At 42.4% G+C, this 23097-nt stretch overlaps 1 protein-coding gene across 1 annotated transcript in view; it reads left to right on the top strand.

Annotated features, from left to right (window-relative positions):
• Positions 1 to 22607, top strand: part of LOC139474007 (small subunit processome component 20 homolog) — an 85720-nt gene extending 63113 nt beyond the window's left edge. The window contains exons 47-64 of the mRNA XM_071256866.1: positions 243 to 410; positions 1324 to 1490; positions 2222 to 2372; positions 3053 to 3169; positions 3779 to 3949; positions 5002 to 5133; positions 5664 to 5774; positions 6668 to 6820; positions 7580 to 7699; positions 8607 to 8669; positions 8852 to 8983; positions 9690 to 9819; positions 10918 to 11078; positions 11747 to 11818; positions 12403 to 12606; positions 14005 to 14128; positions 19524 to 19669; positions 22384 to 22607. Coding sequence (XP_071112967.1) covers positions 243 to 410; positions 1324 to 1490; positions 2222 to 2372; positions 3053 to 3169; positions 3779 to 3949; positions 5002 to 5133; positions 5664 to 5774; positions 6668 to 6820; positions 7580 to 7699; positions 8607 to 8669; positions 8852 to 8983; positions 9690 to 9819; positions 10918 to 11078; positions 11747 to 11818; positions 12403 to 12606; positions 14005 to 14128; positions 19524 to 19669; positions 22384 to 22533 — 2472 coding nt within the window. The 3' untranslated portion in view covers positions 22534 to 22607. The remainder of the gene's footprint in view (positions 1 to 242; positions 411 to 1323; positions 1491 to 2221; positions 2373 to 3052; positions 3170 to 3778; positions 3950 to 5001; positions 5134 to 5663; positions 5775 to 6667; positions 6821 to 7579; positions 7700 to 8606; positions 8670 to 8851; positions 8984 to 9689; positions 9820 to 10917; positions 11079 to 11746; positions 11819 to 12402; positions 12607 to 14004; positions 14129 to 19523; positions 19670 to 22383) is intronic.
• Positions 22608 to 23097: the final 490 nt, after the last annotated feature.

The raw sequence follows: 23097 nt of genomic DNA, 5'->3' as shown, positions 1-23097 counted from the left end.
AATGAAGGCAAACTGGCCAAGCCTAATTCCCGTTTAAATTCATTGACTGACTTAGATTTTGGTATGTGGAAAAGAGTGCAGGGGTAGGATCTGTATGGCAGGCAAGTGGTGCTAGATTGATCTAGAAGGTTGTAGGATAGCTAGAATCAATTAGGCAGTTTCAGGTGAATGTCTGGGGTTGGGTCCACCTTTAACTGATGCATCTGGAGGAAGGAAATATTTCATCGGCTGTGTTTATTCAGGTGTTCAAGGAGGAGTTGTTCGGCACAGTAGCGGAGGAGAAGGATGTTGAGGGCATCACCAAAAAACTCATGGAAGCCAAGGAGACAAAGAGCTATGATTCGTACGAGATTGTAGCCAAGTATGTCGGGGTTGGATCTGTCCACACCCTTATATCTCCCCTGAAACAGGTGAGAGTCAGTCCACAATAAAGGGCTACATTACATCACTAGTGTGCTTGTCTGTATCATGGGATACTTATGATATATAAGATAGCTTCGCGATAAATTGCAAAGAACAATAAAGAACGAAGCTTGGTTTATTACACAATAAAACATTGTTCTGTCATGACGTCCTTTCAGAGGATTTGAACATATGCTAGCAACTTGATGACGTAAATTGGATGATATTAATTTTGAAAGAGAAGTGTCAAGTGAGTGGTTTCCCGTAGAAGTAGCTGTGCCAAGCAGATATATGCTATGATTGAAAGAACGCATGCAAACGTGGGCGAGATATGACAATCATTTTTGGGAGAAAAGTTGCAGATAATCAACATGATAATTTTGAAAACACAAAACATAACCCCACTGTATATAAAAAAGGACTTGCTCAACATTGCCAAGGTCGGATTGTATTCAGGGAGTCATCATTATTTACATACATGTAAATGTTTTTAAAGCTCGAGCATTCTATTGACATCCTTGAAAAGGCTGAACAAAATGTTGATATCTCATACAAGAAATAAACGACTCATGGTCATTGTTTATGCGCCCTTCATGATTTATTCTCCCTGCAGTGTTCTCTTGTACGATAAACAACAACCGTGAGACATTTATTTCTTAAATAGAATACAGTACTAGTGTGCTTGTGTATAGCAAGGTATGATCTATAGGAGGAGGCGGCAGGAAGTGTAGCACTTGTGCCTAATCCCATTGATGTTTTGGACAATAAAATATGTTTCATCTAAATGATCTTAATATACACTTCTGCCTGGGACAATAATGCCTTGGAAATATGAAGGAAAAGATAAATGGATTTTGAAAGAAGTAAAATCTCTCTAAATTCTTTTAGTGGAACCAGTTCTCTTGTTACTGCTCATTTCAGCTGCTTGAGAGCACACACAGTCAGAAGACATCCCAGAAGGTGGAGGAAGTGTTTCGCAGGATGACCAGTGGTCTGATGGAGAACACCGGACTCACCACGGAGGTGCGCATGACCCTGCTGCATGGACTCATTGTGGACAACATGGAGGAGGTGGAGGAGAAGAGGAGGTGAGGCAGCTGATGCTTAGTGGACGTAGAGTGGATGCATGTGTGAGATGAGTGGAACCGTGTGTGAGAAGAGTGGATCCGTGTGTGAGAAGAGTGGATCCGTGTGTGAGAAGAGTGGATCCGTGTGTGAGAAGAGTGGATCCGTGTGTGAGAAGAGTAGATCCGTGTGTGAGAATAGTGGATCCGTGTGTGAGAAGAGTGGATGAAAGTGTGAGAAAAGTGGATGCATGTGTGAGAAGAGTGGATGCATGTGTGAGAAGAGTGAATCCATGTGTGAGAAGAGTGGATGCGCGTGTGAGAAGAGTGGATCCGCGTGTGAAAAGAGTGGATCCGTGTGTAAGAAGAGTGGATCCATGTGTGAGAAGAGTGGATCCGTGTGTGAGAAGAGTGGATCCATGTGTGAGAAGAGAGGATCCATATGTGAGAAGAGTGTATCCGTGTGTAAGAAGAGTGGATCCATGTGTGAGAAGAGTGGATCCGTGTGTGAGAAGAGTGGATCCGTGTGTGAGAAGAGTGGATCCATGTGTGGATTAGACAGTTGAACCAGTCATTGCTGTACCCTTGTCTGACCAAGGCTGGGATCTGTTACTCCCTTGCTACTCTTACATTTCACAAATGAATCAGATCAGACCCATGGGCCGATGAAAGCCTATAAATTGCAACTCTACAGAAATACTGTTTTCTGGTACAAGTATTATTAACGACATGCTATGCTTTTTACCTGCCATCAGAGAGGATGGATCTGAGACGGCTAAAGAGTCGCAGCGTGGCAAAAGACCTGAAAGTTGCCTCCTCCTGCCGTCAACTCTCCCTCGTGGAGGAGAGAAGCCAAAAATACATCGCAAGACCAACATGCATGTCATGGTTGCATTTGGGGCCCAGGTACGAATCCTTTTATCTTTCTTAAACCCCCTTAACCCCCTGAGGTTCCAGGTCAGTATAGCCAGGTCCCAAAACCTCACACTTTGACAATGGAAAGTCCAGGGATAGATGCTCCATGTCCACAATTCTTAATCATTCGAACTGATGGCAACCAACACGTCAAACAAAGTTAGTTTTCTTCTTTCAATTCAGTATTTCTTATGAACCAATGATTTTGATGACTCTAGTTTCCAGTGTGATAAGAATGATTTTAAATTATTTGAGATGATGTGACTTTTTATAGAGACCAGCTATTGGTTCGTCTCATGTTTAAGTATCTCTGAAGATCCAGGGTAGAATAGGTCTACAGCAACTCATGCTTGCTGTAAAAGGCGACTATGCTTGTCGCAAGAGGCGATTAATGGGATCATGTGTCATGCTTGCTGACTTGCTTGATGCACGACATCGAATCGCAATTGCATAGAACGAAGTTCATGATGTCAATCACTGGATTGTCTGGTCCAGACTCAATTTTGTACAGACCACCGTCATGTAGTTGGAATATTGCTCAGTGCGGCATTTAACAACAATTAAACAAACAAATAAGTATCTGTGTTAAAGATGTTGACATTTCAGTATTCCTGGCCTGTTACTGTGAACAGATGTATAACAGTAAGCTGATGCTGTGGTGTTGTCTGCAGGTGTTACACATGTGTCTGAAGAGGTCGCACCTGCTGCCCTCCAACTACGAGCACCGGCAGCTGATGGACCCCCTGGTGGAGCCCCTCTGTCGCTGCCTCTACTCCAAGCATGTCAAGGTTGGTCACCTGACCTGTTGGTGTAACTGGGACGTGTTACCAACCACTGGTGTGGCTGGTCCAGGTTCAAACCCTGGCTGCGTCATACCCAAAGATGTTAAAAGATGGTACTTGTTGTTACCCTGTCTGGCGCTCAGTGCTAAAACAAGACTGGTCAGCTTGGAGTATACTGTGTCTGAGTGGTGTATTCATGTTAAACTGCAGCATGGTATCTCAATGGACTGGCACTATAAATCGGCATCAGTCTAGACTAGTACAAGCGGCCCCACACACACTTGCATGCACGTAGCTATACAAGTGCAATCATCTTGGACACGACCTTAAACACGACCTTAAACCTCATTCACCTCACCTGTTCCAGGTTTTATGACTATCTGGTCGCTGTGATTTAGCTGCAGAATGAAAGACTTTTCCTACTGCCTTATCTTTTAGGAGTACTACTCGTAAAAACACTTTAAAATTTCTTAATGCTTTGTTTGTGAAAGTGAATATAAAGTCGTTCATTTTTATAAAATTTTATATCACAAATAACACAATTATTGTGTGTAATTTCTTTGCTTTAAAGAAATTAACTCTCAGAATTGTAATATCTATCTGTCTCAATTTCAGGTGAATTCCCTGGCTCTGCGATGCTTTTCTTTCATGCTGAGATTTCCTCTGCCTGCGCTGAAGAACAACATCAGCAAGATATCCCAAGGGATGTTCCTGTTGCTTAGCAACTATGCCTCGGCTGGAGCAGCAAGGGGAGATAACCAGGAGCTGGTCATCATGTGCTTCAAGGTAGGATCAAACAACTGGCTTGGCAAGGGGAGTGGGTTGGGTGTAGAGAAATGAATTTGATTTGCATTTAGGAGTCAGTAAACATGATGAAATGGAACTTTTAATGGAGAACAACTTCTTTATCGTTTGTCGTGAGAGCATTTCATGGCAACTGCTTGACCCTTCACCAGCATCTTCCCAGGCAAGGGAGGTAACTGACAATAAAAGTCAAGTTTCAACCCTTGCCAAACTAGGCTGAAATTTCGTGGCTCAGTCGTTGCGGCCAGGGGGCATTACAAGTTAAGTCCCTCCTATGTCCCTCTTAATGACCAATCAGATTCCACCTCTCATATCACTTGCATTCGCTTCAAACAAAGTGACGGTGCCCAGTCAAGACAATCTGAATAATATTCAAGATGTATTATAATAAAACAGGTCTTACTCCATAAAATGAATCAAGTTACTTGAGCACATTGATTAAAATCATTAAAAAGATTGGGAAAACACCTGTCGACGCCCAATTGATGGTACACATGCACATGCCATCATCAAAGTGAACTTGAGGTTACAGTCAGAAGATTTCTCTTTAATATTTTGGGGGGCCTTTTGGATTTGTCATCTTCTTGTTTTATAAAGGGAATGGTAGGAACAGGCACATTGGCATCGATGACCAAGGGATATTGCAGTGTTTGAGGCAGACATCACCTTAAAATGTCTGTATGTAGTGTATCATGATGTAGCGTGATGGCTGACATCTGTAGTTGTCTGTGACCAAGTGGTGTTGTATTTGAGGCAGACATCACCTTAAGATGTCTGTATGTAGTGTATCATGATGTAGCGTGATGGTTGACAGCTCTAGTTGTCTGTGACCAAGGGATTTTGCGGTGTTTGAGGCAGAAATCACCTTGAGATGTCTGTATGTGGTGTAGCGTGGTGTAGCGTGATGGCTGACAGCTGTAGTTGTCTGTGACCAAGGGATGTTGCAGTGTTTGAGGCAGACATCACCTTAAGATGTCTGTATGTGATGTAGCATGATGTAGCGTGATGGCTGACAGCTGCAGTTGTCTGTGTAGGCGGTGACGGTGTTGGTGAGAGACGTGGACTTCTACCAGGTGGAAACAGAGCAGCTGCAAGTTCTACTGACATTCTGTGAGGAGGATCTGCTGGATAACACCAGACAGAGCACCGGCTTCAACCTGCTCCGGGTAGGCAGAACATTCACTCAATGTCATTGGATTTTCTGAGATCATCCAGCCATTTGGTACAAATGCTCACAAGTCTTTCTTTGTAATTCACTAATGATACGATTATTCACCAATATTTGTTTTGTCTTCGGCAACCCATGCTTGTTGTTCGAGATGACTGATGCGATGGGGTGATCAGGCTTGCTGACTTGGTTGTACCACATCCTTGTATCCCAGTATTGACTATTGCATCATGGAATATTGCTTGTTGATACTTTTGCTACGCAGATAAGTCTAGTGGTGCCTTTTGATGACTGGGGATATTGAAAAATTCTGAACTGCATTATTTTTGTCTTCACTGAACTGAAGGTATCCAATGGAAATGAACCAAGAGTAGGGTATAAGTAGCCATTTCCGTGATGACTCTTGTATAACATTCAAACAAAATTCACAAATGGTTAGATACAGTAGTGCTTTTGTCAATGAATGTTTCCGAAACAATTGAAACAACTATTATTTATATTCAAATGTAATGACTGTCTTGTCTTCAGGCAATCTTGTCCCGGAAGTTGAAAGTGAAAGAGCTGCATGACTTGATGGAGAGAGTTCGGGAATTGTCCATCACCAGCTCGGCCGGCCATGTCAGACTACACTGTAGACAGGTAGGTGTTGGTTTTAACTTGAACTGTTTAAAAAACTGAAATTTTTATTTTGTTGAATAGATAACCACCCCAAACTTAAGGAATTGAGATTTTTATTCAACTGGACACTTAACTGCTTCCTAAATTGCATATGGTGGTCAGGCTCAGTGACTTGGTTGTGTATGATCATGCTCATGGCGTGTCTGGGGCGGTCGGGTAGCCTAGCGGTTAAAGCATTCGCACGTCACGCCAAAGACCCGGGTTCGATTCCTCAGATGGGTACTATGTGTGAAGCCCATTTCTGAGGTCCCCACTGTGATATTGCTGGAATATTTCTAAAGTCGGCATAAATCCATACTTACTAACTCATGGTGTGTGTGGCCAAGAGTTTAAGGGCTGCAGTGAGGAAGTGCATAGCAACTAACAAACAAATCAGTATGTAACCTGTGAACATCTAGGTTAGAATTGATCTACAAAAACACATGCTTGTTGAGGGGCGGTTAAGTAGCCTAGTGGTTACAGCGTTCGCTTGTCACGCTGAAGACCTGGGTTCGATTCCCAACATGGGTACAATGTGTGAAGCCCATTTGTGGTGTCCCCTGACTATATTGCTGGAACATTGCTAAAAGCGGCGTAAAATCAAACTCACTCACTCACCATGCTTGTTGTAAGAGGCGACTAATGGGAGCGGGTGGTCAGGCTCGCTTTCATGGTTGATACATGTCATCATGTCTCAGTAGCATAGATTGATGCTCATGATGTCAATCACTGGATTGTCTTGTCCAGACTCGATTATGACTGCTGTCATGTAGGTGTAATATTGCTGAGTGTGGCGTAAACAACAAACACACAAACAAGTCTGAATGTATGACTAAACAGTGTTGAGCTTCTGCTGCAATGTTTGTTGAATACAGGTGTTCCTGCAGTACCTGTTGGACTACCCCCAGAAGAACACCACGCTCGCTAAACACATGGAGTACTATGTGACCCAGCTGACCTATGACCTTGAGGAGGGTCGAGTCTCGGCGCTGGAGATGCTGGCGACAATATTCTCCAACTTCCCAGTGGTGAGTTGCTCCATTACTACACTGAGTTCAGCATTCCAAGTTTGCACAATATACGGATTTTCTAATGGACGAGAGGCTGTTCACAAGACTGTGAAACTAATGTTCTTACGCATATGAAAGACACTTTTTGATGTTCATCGTTGTTCAAATGAGATGTAAACGAGATGTTAACACTGACAGACTTCTTCCACCTCCCTGGGGAGACGTCTTTGAATCCCTAGCAGGAATAAATACAGAAGCACTGTTTCTGGATGTATAAACACTTTAATCTTGAAGTCAGCATAGATTGGAGACCCATGAAGACCTAGGTAGAATAGGTCTTCAGCAACCCAAGCTTGCCGTAAAAGGTGACTATGCCTGTCGTAAAAGGTGACTAACGAGATCGAGTGGTCAGACTTGCTGACTTTCTTGATGCATGTCATGGTATCCAATTGCGAGGATCAATGCTCATGATTTCAATCACTGGATTGTCTGGTCCACACTCAAGTATTTACGGACTGCCATCATATAGCTGGAATATTGCTGAGTGTGACGTTAAACAACAAACAAACAAACAAACAAACAAAATTTTGGTTAATTAGTTGTTGCTGAACATGTGAGATAGAGACAGTGTTCAGTAAGTTGCTCACTGCAAAGCAAGTTTACATGGACTTCATCCCTTGTACATGTCTGCCACTTGATGTTGTGAACAATGGCAGCAGAAGGGGTAAACTCTATATGTCTCTGTCTAGTTCACTCTCTCACTTTCACATCCTACAGAAAGTGCTGATCCAGTTTGCTGGCTTGTTCTTCGTGCCAATGACGGCCAGCCTGATGAACGACGAGTCCCAGAAGTGCCGCAAGCTGACTGCCCTGGCCATCAAGGCCCTGCTGGAAAAGGTGACACAAGTCACATGTTTAACCCAACATAATAATGTTCATCCTTAGGAAGAGAATTTAAGGATGTCGACTTCTTCTTTATGAGGAGATCGCCTCCGTTGTCTAGTGGCTGGAAAGTGGAAGGTCCAGGGTTTGATCCCCGGCCGTGTCATACCAAAAGAAATTAAAAGATGGTACTTGTTGTTACCCTGCCTGGCCCTTGGCTTTAAGGGGCTAAAACAAGGACTGGTCGATTCGGAGTCAGTGTACTGTGTCTTAGTGGGGTGTTCATGTTAAACTGCAGCATATTTAGCATAGATGTAAAACTTTGAACACTACCAAACTTCTTGTTATTCCTCAGCAAGTCTTTTTTGTATGTTTTAGATTGCCTTTGATATGTTTTTTTCTTTTAATGATGCACTTAGCGCTATTCAGTATGATGGCTGCCTGTAATTAACCAAGTTTGGCTCAGAAAAGGGCAGTGATCACTATCATGACCGATGAGTCAATGTTACTTTGATTCCAAGCAACCAAGTCACCAGTCTGACCACCTGATTCATTTAAGTCACCATCTGTGTAGATCTGGGGTAGAATAGGTTTTGTAAAAGGTGACTTTGCTTGTTGTAAGAGGCGACTAACAGGATCAGGTGGTCAGACTCTCTGACTTGGTTCATGCACGTCATCGTATCCCAATTGTGTAGATTGATGCTCATGATGTTCATCACTGGTATGTCTGGTCCAGACTTGATTATTTACAGACCGCTGTCATTTTGCTGGAACATTCCTGAGAGCATCGTTAAACAACAAACAAACAAACTTCTAAGTCATCTTGTATGACAGTCAGAGGTAGCTTGGGACCAATTCTAAACCTGAGTCCCCGAGGGGTTGAGAAAATGTCAGTTATGTTAATTGACTTGTTGATTCTCAGGTGGATGCAGCTACTCGAGATGTGCTGTTTTCTATTGTGACCAACTGGATAAAGGATAAGAAGGTAGGTCATTGAATGAACTTATTGCAAGGTGGTGATGGACAGTGTTGTTTGAGGGATGTCTATTGGTGATGTTTATGAATGGTGCTTTTGCAAGGTGTTGTTGGACAGTGTTGTTGGACAGTGTTGTTTGAGGGCTGTCTGCTGATGATGTTTACAGATGATGAGTATGGATGGTGTTTCAGGTGATTCATCAGACTCTGGCATCTCAAGTTTGTGGGTTGTTTGTGGAGGTGGAGAAGACCAACTTTGAACATCGACTGGCGGATGTCCTGCCTCTGATACAACAGCAAGCTGACCCTGACAGATACGTGGAGGTAGGTTCTGCACAGATGTCACTGACCCTGACAGATACGTGGAGGTAGGTTCTGCACGGATGTCACTGACCCTGACAGATACGTGGAGGTAGGTTCTGCACGGATGTCACTGACCCTGACAGATACGTGGAGGTAGGCTCTGCACGCATGTCACTGACCCTGACAGATACGTGGAGGTAGGCTCTGCACAGATGTCACTGACCCTGACAGATACGTGGAGGTAGGCTCTGCACGGATGTCACTGACCCTGACAGATACGTGGAGGTAGGCTCTGCACGGATGTCACTGACCCTGACAGATACGTGGAGGTAGGGTTCTGCACGGATGTCACTGACCCTGACAAATACGTGGAGGTAGGTTCTGCACGGATGTCACTGACCCTGACAGATACTAGGAGGTAGGTTCTGCACGGATGTCACTGACCCTGACAGATACGTGGAGGTAGGTTCTGCACGGATGTCACTGACCCTGACAGATACGTGGAGGTAGGTTCTGCACGGATGTCACTGACCCTGACAGATACGTGGAGGTAGGTTCTGCACGGATGTCACATGCAGAGAGGAGGCTCTGGAGATGACTCAGTCAGTCCATGTTATTTTAAGCATGTATAGGTGCACAAGTAAACAAGATTCAGTTATTATCCCATTATTAATTAGGGATTATTAATGGTTTATTTATGACTTGACATATATACTATGTTCCACAGAAAGAAGGTGACAGGGAGTTCGAGCTGGACCACTGTCTGTACAGCCTCCTCGTCAACATCTCCAAACTCCTGAACAACTGTCACATCCTCCGCAACAAGAAATACACAGAAGACATGAACACAATATGGGGTAACTCAAACAGGTTCTTCTGTGTCTCCCTGTGGAGATTCCATGTTAGAATGTTAGCACAGGTGGCCCAGTCATCCAAGGCCACGTAATTCGCTGTGCAGAATTGTCCCTGTGGCCTGCCAGAAACCCAGGATTGTGGGTTTGAATCCCGGTTTGCCCGATTATGTTTCTCGGTTTGTCAGCACCATACCAATTCTTGTGGGTTTCACCAAAGTGGTAAATGCCTGAGGCCTGCATTACATTGGATTTTGCTCCCACAGTAAACTGATGCGCCGTGATATAACTAGAATACTGTTCAATGCGGCATTAAACTCCATTCACTCACCCACCTAGGTTAAGACTGGGTCTAGTTCCACAAAGTGACCTGAGCAATTCATGTCTTATGTGAGTTACGATCATCTTAGCGCTAAGATCAATTTGTGGAACAGGGCATTGATCCCTTGTGACCTAGAGTTGTCATTAGAGACGTAATGAATTCAGTGGTCAGATTCTATGACCTTGTCGATTGTTGCTCATGATATCAACCACTAGTTTTGTCTGGTCAAGGCTTGATTATTTACAGACAGGTTGCAGTGATGTGGCCTGAATATTGCTGACTGCAGAGATAGGTAAAATTCACTCACTCGCTCATCAATGCTAAGACCAACCCACTAACTGGGCTGCAGTGATATGATCTTCACGTTGTACTCACTGGAGACAGACATGGTACAGCCAGTGTATGTGCGAGATGTTTGTTTCAGAGCATGTCCAGGACCGGACCCATGAAGATCTAGGATTGGATTGGTCTTCAGCAACCCATGCTTGTCCTAACAGGCGACAAACGGGATCGGGTGGTCAAGTTCACTGACTTGGTTGGTGCATGTCATCGTATCCCAATTCGTGGATCAATGCTCGTGATATCAATCACTGGATTGTCTGGTCCAGACTCGATTATTTACAGTCACCTTCATATAGCTGGAATATTGCTGAGTGTGGCATTGAAAAACAAACAAACAAACAAACAAACCAGTACCACCTACTGCAGTGATATACTGTTTACGTTTTAGCTCTGGCGACAGACATGGTATAGCCAGTGTATATGCAAGCTGTGTGTTTCAGAGCATGTCCAGCACCACCTACTGTACCCCCATGCCTGGTGTCGACTGACCGCCTGCCAGCTGTTCGGTCAACTGTTCTCAGCGTGGCCACTAGATGATGTCCAGAGCCTTCTGGAGAGTGGTCAGTCGGAGGACTACCTGCTGACTGATACCAGGCAGAAGGTGAGAGTCTTGGGAACACGAGATGATTAACCATAGTGCCCGGTAGAGGATCTACCTCTTTCGGTTCCTGGGAAGAACATATTTGGTACACAATGAACATCTTTCCCAGGCAAGGGAGTTAACTGACTATTTGAGTCCAGTTTCCACCCTTGCTGAACATGGCTGGAATTTTGGGGCTTGATCGTAGCACCACCAGTTGCTATTACTAGTAATGTCCCTTCTATGTCCCTCCTATTGACCAACCACCTCTCATATCTCTTGCATTTGCTTCAAACAAAATGGCAGCATCCACTCAAGACCATCTGTTTGGTAACCAAAATTTATATTCTGATAAAAAGTTTCTTACTTTGCGAAGGGCAACAAATCATTTGAGCACCTTGATTTAAAACATGAAATTTCTGTTGATGCCGAGTTGGCGGTACGCATGCTTTGCTAATATTATAATTGACCAAAATCAGCAAGGCAGTTTACGAACCAGATGTCAATTTCATTACATGATTTTGATTGGATTATGTATAGACTCGTTAGACAAAATATAGCTCCGTAACAAACAAACAAACTGGTTGTATAGGCCACAATGTTTTAATCACAGATTGTGTGATGTAGTAAGTTGCAGCTATACTGAATGACGTATTGTTGCTGTTATGTGAATGTTACTTGTCTTTCAGATGAGGGGACTCACTCAGTCTTTCATCACTCAACTACAGTCCGATCATCTCACAGAAGATCTCATCAACCAGGTACATGTTTGTTTGAATGAGAAGTGAAGGAAATCCCAGGTCTTGTATCTAGTATAGATAATGAGATGTAAGCAAACAACCTATGGTGGTCATACGAGGCAACTCAAGATGTGCAGTGGTCAGGCGTGATGATTTTGTTGATAACATTTTATCAGAACCTCAAACTACCCGTGATGATCCTGGTATATAGGTTTTCAGCAACCCATGCTTGCCGTAATGATTATGATTAGGCTGCTGCCATGTCGCTAGCACGTTCCTGAGTGTGGCATCAAAACAATAATATAAACAAAAACAAAACTCTCAGAACAACATACAGTAAACTACGGTTAGTACAAACTCAAAGGGACCACTAATTTTAATTCGTAATAACCGTAGTTTGTTATAAGCATTTATAAAGCTAATGTACAACAAATGGCCGGGATTAAAAAATTAGTTTGTTATAATGGTCAGTCCGTCAGTAGTTCAGGTCAGCAGTTTATTGTACATGGAAATCACATAGTATTATGGTGTTAAAGTTAAAACAAACAAAAATATATAAAACATCTGAAGTAATTAAGTATTTGCTTGTTGCCTTCTCCTTGCAGATTGTGAAGAACATGCTGTATGTTGGGAAAGTCATCAAACTCCTGCCTTCCTCTGAGGAAGACCCAGCAGGCCTGGAGGAAGAGCCTGAGGAATCTGGGGGGTCCACCAAGGTCAAGCAAGGGCTGTCAGTCAAGTGGATCATCAAGCGTATGGTGCGGGAAGCTCACCATGAGGCCATTAACAACACCAAGGTCACTTTGAAGGTGAGGGTCAAGGATGTGTGTTGAACTTTGACCTTAAATGTTCCAGCATTAAACCTTCTTTTGACAGTTTGACACAGTTATTATTTAATAGGTTGTTTGCTTGGTTTCTGACAATAGTTTTGACCAATGAAGATCCGGGTAGAGAATAGGTCTTCAGCAACCCATGCTTGCCATAAGAGGCGACTAACGGGATCGGGTGGTCAGGCTCGGTGACTTGGTTGATGCATGTAATCATATCCCAATTGTTGAGATTGATGCTCATGATGTCAATCCCTGGATTTTCCGGTTCAGACTCGATTATTGACTGACTGATGCCATAGTGGTAATATTGCCAAGTGCAGCATTAAACAACAAACAAACAAAAAGACAATAGTTTGGAATTACAGACTGGTCATTTATAAGGGTTAGTCCACGACGCCACCCTCTATGGTCCTATTGTGTAGACCTTACTTGTACAAACCCACAAGGAGGCTTGCTGTTTTCAACACATTGTACAGGGTTACATTGGACACGATTCAGGGAGTTCTTCTTAGTCTGGAACAGGCCTGGTTCTCAAAGAAAGAAGTGTCTCTTAAAAAAAGTAATAACATAGTGAAACATACAATTTAAAGGTATTTATTGAATTACAAAATGCAGCTTTTTAAAAGAAATTAGTCATGATGTATTTTAGTAGCTAACATTTTTAACAATTTGTTTTAACAAAATATGGGGTTGTCCTGAGCACCAATCTTACCCTTCACCCTCCCCTCCCCACCCACCCCCTTTTAATGAATGACCAGTTCCTTGTTTGTGGATCAGCTACAAATCCAATGAAGAACTCTTTTGCAATTTGTGTATGAAATCATCTCTCTGTATGCATGTATAGAAATATAGAAATTATTAGTTGGATGTGTCTTAGCATCGTAAATATCATACCAGCATTAGGAATAAAAATTATATTATGTGGGCTTTCATTGGTACTATTTACGGCACAGAAACACACAAGGGTCCTAATCACGTTATCATATAATGTCATTTGGGAAATTAATTTTACTCAATGCAGCTTTCGACACCACGTATGAATACAATTTTCCATTCACAAAAAGAATGAGGCCACGCCCACTACAGGACTACTGTTTCCTTAATAGGTGATAATAGAGTGGGTGGGTGGGGCTCGTGTCCATCATTGCAGTGAATGATGTAACTGACTTCATATTGTTCTTTCGTGTTTTGTCTTAATGCTAAAATAATCAGTCCGTGAAGTTATTGCTGTTTTTACCTCCATAAATGCAAAAAAATATTGAAGTCAGTTCTTAAATGAAAACAAGTTTCATGGATATAAAAATTGTGGTTTGATCATGAGCTGTTTAGAAGTGGATCTCGTCAACCTCCTGTCATGTAGTGTTATCGGTTTGACAGAGAGAGGGGATCTTCAAGTGGCTGGCGGCGGTGTGTCTGGAACAGGACAAGTCTGGGTTACAGGACATCCTGCGTATTGTCATGCCCGCGCTGCACAGGGAGATGACAACTCAGGCCAATGCAGGTCAGTTCGGAGGTGTTCTCTTTGTTTCCAAGTAATGGATAACCAAATTTCAAGTTTAGATTCTTCCAAGGTACATTGGAGGCGTTGGGGTAGTCTAGTGGTTAAAGCATTTGCTTGTCATGCCAAAGACCTGGTTTCGATTCTCCACATGTGTATATGTGTGAACCCATTTCTGGTGTCCCCCACAGTGATATTGCTGGAATATTACTAAAACCATACTCACTCACTGGTACATTAAGTGAGTGAGTGAGTATGTTTTACGCCGCTTTTAGCAATATCCCAGCAATATCACGGCGGTGGACACCAGAAATGGGCTTCACACATTGTACCCATGTCGGGAATCGAAACCAGGTCTTCGGCGTGACGAGCGAACGCTTTAACCACTAGGCTACCCGACCGCCCCCATTAAAGGAATAGTTGCCAACCATTACACATTTGGCATAATCATTATGACATGTACAATTAAGTGAAATGTATTTCGAATTTTGTAAACTATATTGCCAGTAATTGTTTTGTTATTTTACCTTGCCACAACCAGTTAATAACTAACTGAACCCCTTGTTTTTGCTTGTGAGGGAAGGTTTATTAATTTTTAGGTGTTTGTTTTAAAGCAATCAATGCATAAGTACACCACACAGTATATCATGCTAATAAAGATTACCAATTATTTCAGAAAATTACAAAGTGTATATGTATCAGTACACATTAGACTGACATCAAGATGCACTCTTTTCTCCTTGACAAGTAGTTTGTTAATCAAGTAGAAAATCCATTGTCTATTGTCATTGTGATTGTTATTTACTTTCATTTATCACTTCCTCCAGCCACTATGATTATGTACGAGACACCAGCCACCTATTATTGTGATGATTGTGTACGAGACGCCAGCCACCTATTATTGTGATGGTTATGTACGAGACGCCAGCCACTTATTATTGTGATGGTTATGTACGAGACGCCAGCCACTTATTATTGTGATGGTTATGTACGAGACGCCAGCCACTTATTATTGTGATGGTTATGTACGAGACGTCAGCCACCTATTATTGTGATGATTGTGTACGAGACGCCAGCCACTTATTATTGTGATGATTATGTACGAGACGCCAGCCACTTATTATTGTGATGATTGTGTACGAGACGTCAGCCACCTATTATTGTGATGATTGTGTACGAGACGCCAGCCACTTATTATTGTGATGATTGTGTACGAGACGTCAGCCACTTATTATTGTGATGATTGTGTACGAGACGCCAGCCACTTATTATTGTGATGATTGTGTACGAGACGTCAGCCACCTATTATTGTGATGATTGTGTACGAGACGCCAGCCACTTATTATTGTGATGATTATGTACGAGACGCCAGCCACTTATTATTGTGATGATTGTGTACGAGATGCCAGCCACTTATTATTGTGATGATTGTGTACGAGACGTCAGCCACCTATTATTGTGATGATTGGGTACGAGACGCCAGTCACCTATTATTGTGATGATTATGTACGAGACGCCAGCCACTTATTATTGTGATGATTGTGTACGAGACGCCAGCCACTTATTATTGTGATGATTATGTACGAGACGCCAGCCACTTATTATTGTGATGATTGTGTACGAGACACCAGCCACCTGTTATTGTGATGATTGTGTACGAGACGTCAGCCACCTGTTATTGTGATGATTGTGTACGAGACGCCAGCCACTTATTATTGTGATGATTATGTACGAGACGCCAGCCACTTATTATTGTGATGATTGTGTACGAGATGCCAGCCACTTATTATTGTGATGATTGTGTACGAGACGTCAGCCACCTATTATTGTGATGATTGGGTACGAGACGCCAGTCACCTATTATTGTGATGATTGTGTACGAGACGCCAGCCACTTATTATTGTGATGATTATGTACGAGACGCCAGCCACTTATTATTGTGATGATTGTGTACGAGACACCAGCCACCTGTTATTGTGATGATTGTGTACGAGACGTCAGCCACCTGTTATTGTGATGATTGTGTACGAGACGCCAGCCACTTATTATTGTGATGATTATGTACGAGACGCCAGCCACTTATTATTGTGATGATTGTGTACGAGACGTCAGCCACTTATTATTGTGATGATTATGTACGAGACGCCAGCCACTTATTATTGTGATGATTGTGTACGAGACGTCAGCCACTTATTATTGTGATGATTATGTACGAGACGCCAGCCACTTATTATTGTGATGATTATGTACGAGACGTCAGCCACTTATTATTGTGATGATTGTGTACGAGACGTCAGCCACTTATTATTGTGATGATTATGTACGAGACGCCAGCCACTTATTATTGTGATGATTATGTACGAGACGTCAGCCACTTATTATTGTGATGATTGTGTACGAGACGTCAGCCACTTATTATTGTGATGATTATGTACGAGATGCCAGCCACTTATTATTGTGATGATTATGTACGAGACGCCAGCCACTTATTATTGTGATGATTCTGTACGAGACGTCAGCCACCTATTATTGTGATGATTGTGTACGAGACGCCAGCCACTTATTATTGTGATGATTATGTACGAGACGCCAGCCACTTATTATTGTGATGATTGTGTACGAGACGTCAGCCACCTATTATTGTGATGATTGTGTACGAGACGCCAGCCACTTATTATTGTGATCATTATGTACGAGACGCCAGCCACTTATTATTGTGATGATTGTGTACGAGACATCAGCCACCTATTATTGTGATGATTGTGTACGAGACGCCAGCCACTTATTATTGTGATGATTGTGTACGAGACGTCAGCCACCTATTATTGTGATGATTGTGTACGAGACGCCAGCCACCTATTATTGTGATGATTATATACGAGACGCCAACCATCTTTTATTGTGATGATTATGTACGAGACGCCAGCCACTTATTATTGTGATGATAATGTACGAGATGCCAGCCACCTATTATTGTGATGATTCTGTAGGAGACGCCAACCACTTATTATTGTGATGATTCTGTACGAGACGCCAGCCACTTATTATTGTGATGATTGGGTACGAGACGCCAGCCACTTATTATTGTGATGATTATGTACGAGACGTCAGCCACCTATTATTGTGATGATTATGTACGAGACGTCAGCCACTTATTATTGTGATGATTATGTACGAGATGCCAGCCACTTATTATTGTGATGATTGTGTACGAGATGCCAGCCACTTATTATTGTGATGATTATGTACGAGACGCCAGCCACCTATTATTGTGATGATTCTGTACGAGACGTCAGCCACCTATTATTGTGATGATTATGTACGAGACGCCAGCCACTTATTATTGTGATGATTATGTACGAGACGCCAGCCACTTATTATTGTGATGATTGTGTACGAGACGCCAGCCACTTATTATTGTGATGATTATGTACGAGACGCCAGCCACCTATTATTGTGATGATTGGGTACGAGACGCCAGTCACCTATTATTGTGATGATTATGTACGAGACGCCAGCCACTTATTATTGTGATGATTGTGTACGAGACGTCAGCCACCTATTATTGTGATGATTATATATGAGACGCCAGCCATCTTTTATTGTGATGATTCTGTACGAGACGCCAGCCACCTATTATTGTGATGATTGTGTACGAGACGTCAGCCACCTATTATTGTGATGATTATGTACGAGACGCCAGCCACCTATTATTGTGATGATTATGTACGAGACGCCAGCCACCTATTATTGTGATGGTTATGTACGAGACGCCAGCCACTTATTATTGTGATGGTTATGTACGAGACGTCAGCCACTTATTATTGTGATGATTGTGTACGAGACGCCAGCCACTTATTATTGTGATGATTATGTACGAGACGTCAGCCACTTATTATTGTGATGATTGTGTACGAGACGTCAGCCACCTATTATTGTGATGATTATGTACGAGACGCCAGCCACTTATTATTGTGATGATTATGTACGAGACGTCAGCCACTTATTATTGTGATGATTATGTACGAGACGCCAGCCACTTATTATTGTGATGATTATGTACGAGACGTCAGCCACTTATTATTGTGATGGTTATGTACGAGACGTCAGCCACTTATTATTGTGATGATTATGTACGAGACACCAGCCACCTGTTATTGTGATGATTGTGTACGAGACGTCAGCCACCTATTATTGTGATGATTATGTACAAGACACCAGCCACCTGTTATTGTGATGATTATGTACGAGACGCCAGCCACTTATTATTGTGATGATTATGTACGAGACGTCAGCCACTTATTATTGTGATGATTGTGTACGAGACGTCAGCCACCTATTATTGTGATGATTATGTACGAGACGCCAGCCACCTATTATTGTGATGATTATGTACGAGACGCCAGCCACTTATTATTGTGATGATTATATATGAGACGCCAGCCATCTTTTATTGTGATGATTCTGTACGAGACGCCAGCCACCTATTATTGTGATGATTGTGTACGAGACGTCAGCCACCTATTATTGTGATGATTCTGTACGAGACGCCAGCCACCTGTTATTGTGATGATTATGTACGAGACGTCAGCCACCTATTATTGTGATGATTGTGTACGAGACGCCAGCCACTTATTATTGTGATGATTATGTACGAGACGTCAGCCACCTGTTATTGTGATGATTATGTACGAGACGCCAGCCACTTATTATTGTGATGATTATGTACGAGACGCCAGCCACTTATTATTGTGATGATTATGTACGAGACGTCAGCCACTTATTATTGTGATGATTATGTACGAGACGCCAGCCACTTATTATTGTGATGATTATGTACGAGACACCAGCCACTTATTATTGTGATGATTATGTACGAGACACCAGCCACCTGTTATTGTGATGATTATATATGAGACGCCAGCCACTTATTATTGTGATGATTATGTACGAGACACCAGCCACCTGTTATTGTGATGATTATGTACGAGACGCCAGCCACTTATTATTGTGATGATTGTGTACGAGACGTCAGCCACCTATTATTGTGATGATTCTGTACGAGACGCCAGCCACCTGTTATTGTGATGATTATGTACGAGACGCCAGCCACTTATTATTGTGATGATTGTGTACGAGATGCCAGCCACTTATTATTGTGATGATAATGTACGAGACACCAGCCACTTATTATTGTGATGATTATGTACGAGATGCCAGCCACCTATTATTGTGATGATAATGTACGAGACACCAGCCACTTATTATTGTGATGATTATGTACGAGACACCAGCCACCTGTTATTGTGATGATTCTGTAGGAGACGCCAGCCACCTATTATTGTGATGATAATGTACGAGACGCCAGCCACTTATTATTGTGATGATTATGCTCCAGACTCGAGCCTGAAGACTCTGGCCCAGGAAGTGATGGATCTGCTGAAGAGGCTGGTGGGAGTGGAGGTGTTCTCCCAGGTGTACGCCACAGTGCAGCAGACCAGGGCTGAGAAGCGAGCAGGGAAGAAACGCATGAAAGCTGTTGAGGTGAGATATACTTTTAACAATAGTCTAAAGGGTGTCAGACACGTTCCGTGGTTTAGTGGTAGAGCATCCGCCCGGAGAGTGCAAGGTATGGTATCTTGATGCTTGACCGTGTCATACCGAAAGATGTGTGTGTCCTAGTTCTTGTTGTTACCCTGTCTGGCGCTCAACATTAAGGGGCTAAAACAAGGACTGGTTGGCTTGGAGTCAGTATACTGACACACGCATGCACGTACGCATGCACGCCTTAAACCCATAAACACAATTTCAACTCACCTCACTCTATATGTATCATGTTCACTCGTTATGTGTGTTGACCTGTGAAGAAAAGGTCTTCACTCAGTAAACTATGCTTGTCGTAAGAGGCGACTACCTGGATCAAGGAGTGGGAACAAACAAACAATATGTGTCATGTTCACTCTGTGTCCTGTTCACACTATATGTGTCATGTTCACACTATATGTGTTCTGTTCACTCTGTATGTGTCCTGTTCACTCTATATGTGTCCTGACTCTGTATGTGTGTGTTCACACTATATGTGTCCTGTTCACACTATATGTGTCATGTTCAATCTAAATTTGTCATGTTCACTCAATATGTGTCCTGTTCACTCTATATGTGTCCTGACTCTGTATGTGTGTTCACTCTATATGTGTCATGTTCACTCTATATGTGTCCTGTTCACTCTGTATGTGTCCTGACTCTGTATGTGTGTGTTCACTCTATATATGTCCTGTTCACACTATATGTGTCCTGTTCACTCTGTATGCGTGTGTTCTTTCTGTATGTGTCATGTTCACTCTATATGTGTCATGTTCACACTATATGTGTCCTGACTCTTTATGTGTGTGTTCACTCTATATATGTCCTGTTCACACTATATGTGTCCTGACTCTGTGTGTTCACTCTATATTTGTCCTGTTCACACTATATGTGTTCTGTTCACTCTGTATGTGTCCTGTTCACTCTATATGTGTGTTCACTCTATATGTGTCCTGACTCTGTATGTGTGTTCACTCTATATTTGTGTTCACTCGATATGTGTCCTGTTCACTCTGTATGTGTCCTGTTCACTCTATATTTGTGTTCACTCTATATGTGTCCTGTTCACTCTGTATGTGTCCTGTTCGCTCTATATGTATGTTCACTCTATATGTGTCCTGTTCACTCTGTATGTGTCCTGTTCACTCTATATGTGTGTTCACTGTATATGTGTCCTGTTCACTCTGTATGTGTCCTGTTCACTCTATATGTGTGTTCACTCAGATATGTGTCCTGACTCTGTATGTGTGTTCACTCTACATGTGTTCACTCTATATGTGTCCTGTTCACTCTGTATGTGTCCTGTTCACTCTATATGTGTTCACTCTATATGTGTCCTGTTCACTCTATATGTGTCCTGTTCACTCTATATGTGTGTTCACTCTATATGTGTGTTCACTCTATATGTGTCCTGTTCACTCTGTATGTGTCCTGTTCACTCTATATGTGTGTTCACTCTGTATGTGTGTTCACTCTATATTTGTGTTCACTCTATATGTGTCCATTTCACTGTGTATGTGTCATGTTCACTCTATATGTGTCCTGTTCACTATATATGTGTGTTCACTCTATATGTGTGTTCACTCTATATGTGTCCTGTTCACTCTGTATGTGTCCTGTTCACTCTGTATGTGTTCACTCTATATTTGTGTTCACTCTATATGTGTCCATTTCACTCTGTATGTGTCCTGTTCACTCTATATGTGTCCTGTTCACTATATATGTGTGTTCACTCTATATGTGTCCTGTTCACTCTGTATGTGTGTTCACTCTATGTCCTGTTCACGCTATATGTGTCCTGTTCACTCTATATGTGTCCTGTTCACTCTGTATGTGTCCTGTTTACACTATGTGTCCTGTTCACTCTGTATGTGTGTGTTCACTCTATATGTGTGTTCACTCTATATGTGTCCTGTTCACTCTGTATGTATGTTCACTCTATGTCCTGTTCACACTATATGTGTCCTGTTCACTCTATATGTGTCCTGTTCACACTGTGTGTCCTGTTCACTCTGTTTGTGTGTGTTCACTCTGTATGTGTCATGTTCACTCTGTATGTGTCCTGTCCACTCTATATGTGTCCTGACTCTGTATGTGTGTGTTCACTCTGTGTCCTGTTCACACTACATATGTGTCCTGTTCACTCTATATGTGTCATGTTCACTCTATATGTGTCATTTTCACTCTATATGTGTCATGTCCACTCTATGTGTCCTGTTCACTCTATATATGTCATGATCAGTCTATATGTGTCATGTTCATTCTATATGTGTCATGTTCACTCTATGTGTCATGTTCACACTATATATGTCCTGTTCACTCTATATGTGTTATGTTCAGTCTATATGTGTCATGTTCATTTTTTACGTGTCATGTTCACTCTATGTGTCATGTTCACACTATATATGTCCTGTTCAGTCTATATGTGTCATGTTCATTTTTTATGTGTCATGTTCACTCTATGTGTCATGTTCACACTATATGTGTCCTGTTTACGCTGTATGTGTCATGTTCACTCTATTTGTCCTGTTCAGTCTGTGTGTGTCCTGTTCACAATATATGTGTCCTGTTCCCACTATATTTGTCCTGTTCACACTATATGTGTCCTGTTCCCACTATATTTGTCCTGTTCACACTTTATGTGTCATGTTCACACTGTATGTGTGTGTTCACAGGCTGTGTCGAGACCAGACGTTGCTGCCAGGAAGAAGATTAGGAAATACGAAGTGAGGAAAGAGTCAAGAAAGAGGAAGATTCAAATGATGAAGACTGGGAAAAACCCCAAGAAGTTAAAATTGAAGAAAATGGCAATTCTTGAGGACTGAACAAGAGTGTACTTATTGTTATGTGAGGGAGGGAGGCAACTCCAGCTGTATGATATGTACATAAACCAAGGATATTGTACATAAAATAAATTCTCAAACATTCTCTTTCTATTTGTACTTTTTTGTATGCCTGAGTGCGCTGGGACATGAGATTGTACCATGATATATAAGTTAGCTACGAGATGAATCGTAAATTGGAGGACGTTATTTTTGAGAGGGAAGTGTCCTGCGAGTTGAGTGAGTGAGTGAGTATGGTTTAACGCCGCTTTTAGCAATATTCCAGAAATATCACGGCGGGGGACACCAGAAATGGGCTTCACACATTGTACCCATGTCGGGAATCGAACCCGGGTGTTCTGCGTGACGAGCGAACGCTTTAACCACTAGGCTACCCGACCGCCCCCCCTGCAAGTTGCAGCCCATAGATGTAGCTGGACAGTGCAGATGAATGCTATGGTCGAACTATCGAATCCAAAAGGGGGAGAGGTATGACAATCAGGATTGGGAGAAAAGTTGCAGATAATCAACATGAAAATGTTGAGAATAGCAGATTTAGTCCCCTGT

The sequence above is a fragment of the Haliotis cracherodii genome, unplaced genomic scaffold, assembly GCF_022045235.1.
Source record: "Haliotis cracherodii isolate W230 unplaced genomic scaffold, xgHalCrac1.p SCAF_3, whole genome shotgun sequence".
NCBI classification, from domain to species: domain Eukaryota; kingdom Metazoa; phylum Mollusca; class Gastropoda; order Lepetellida; family Haliotidae; genus Haliotis; species Haliotis cracherodii.
The sequence above is the reverse complement of the archived record's forward strand: the minus strand, read 5'-3'. Positions and strand labels throughout refer to the sequence as shown.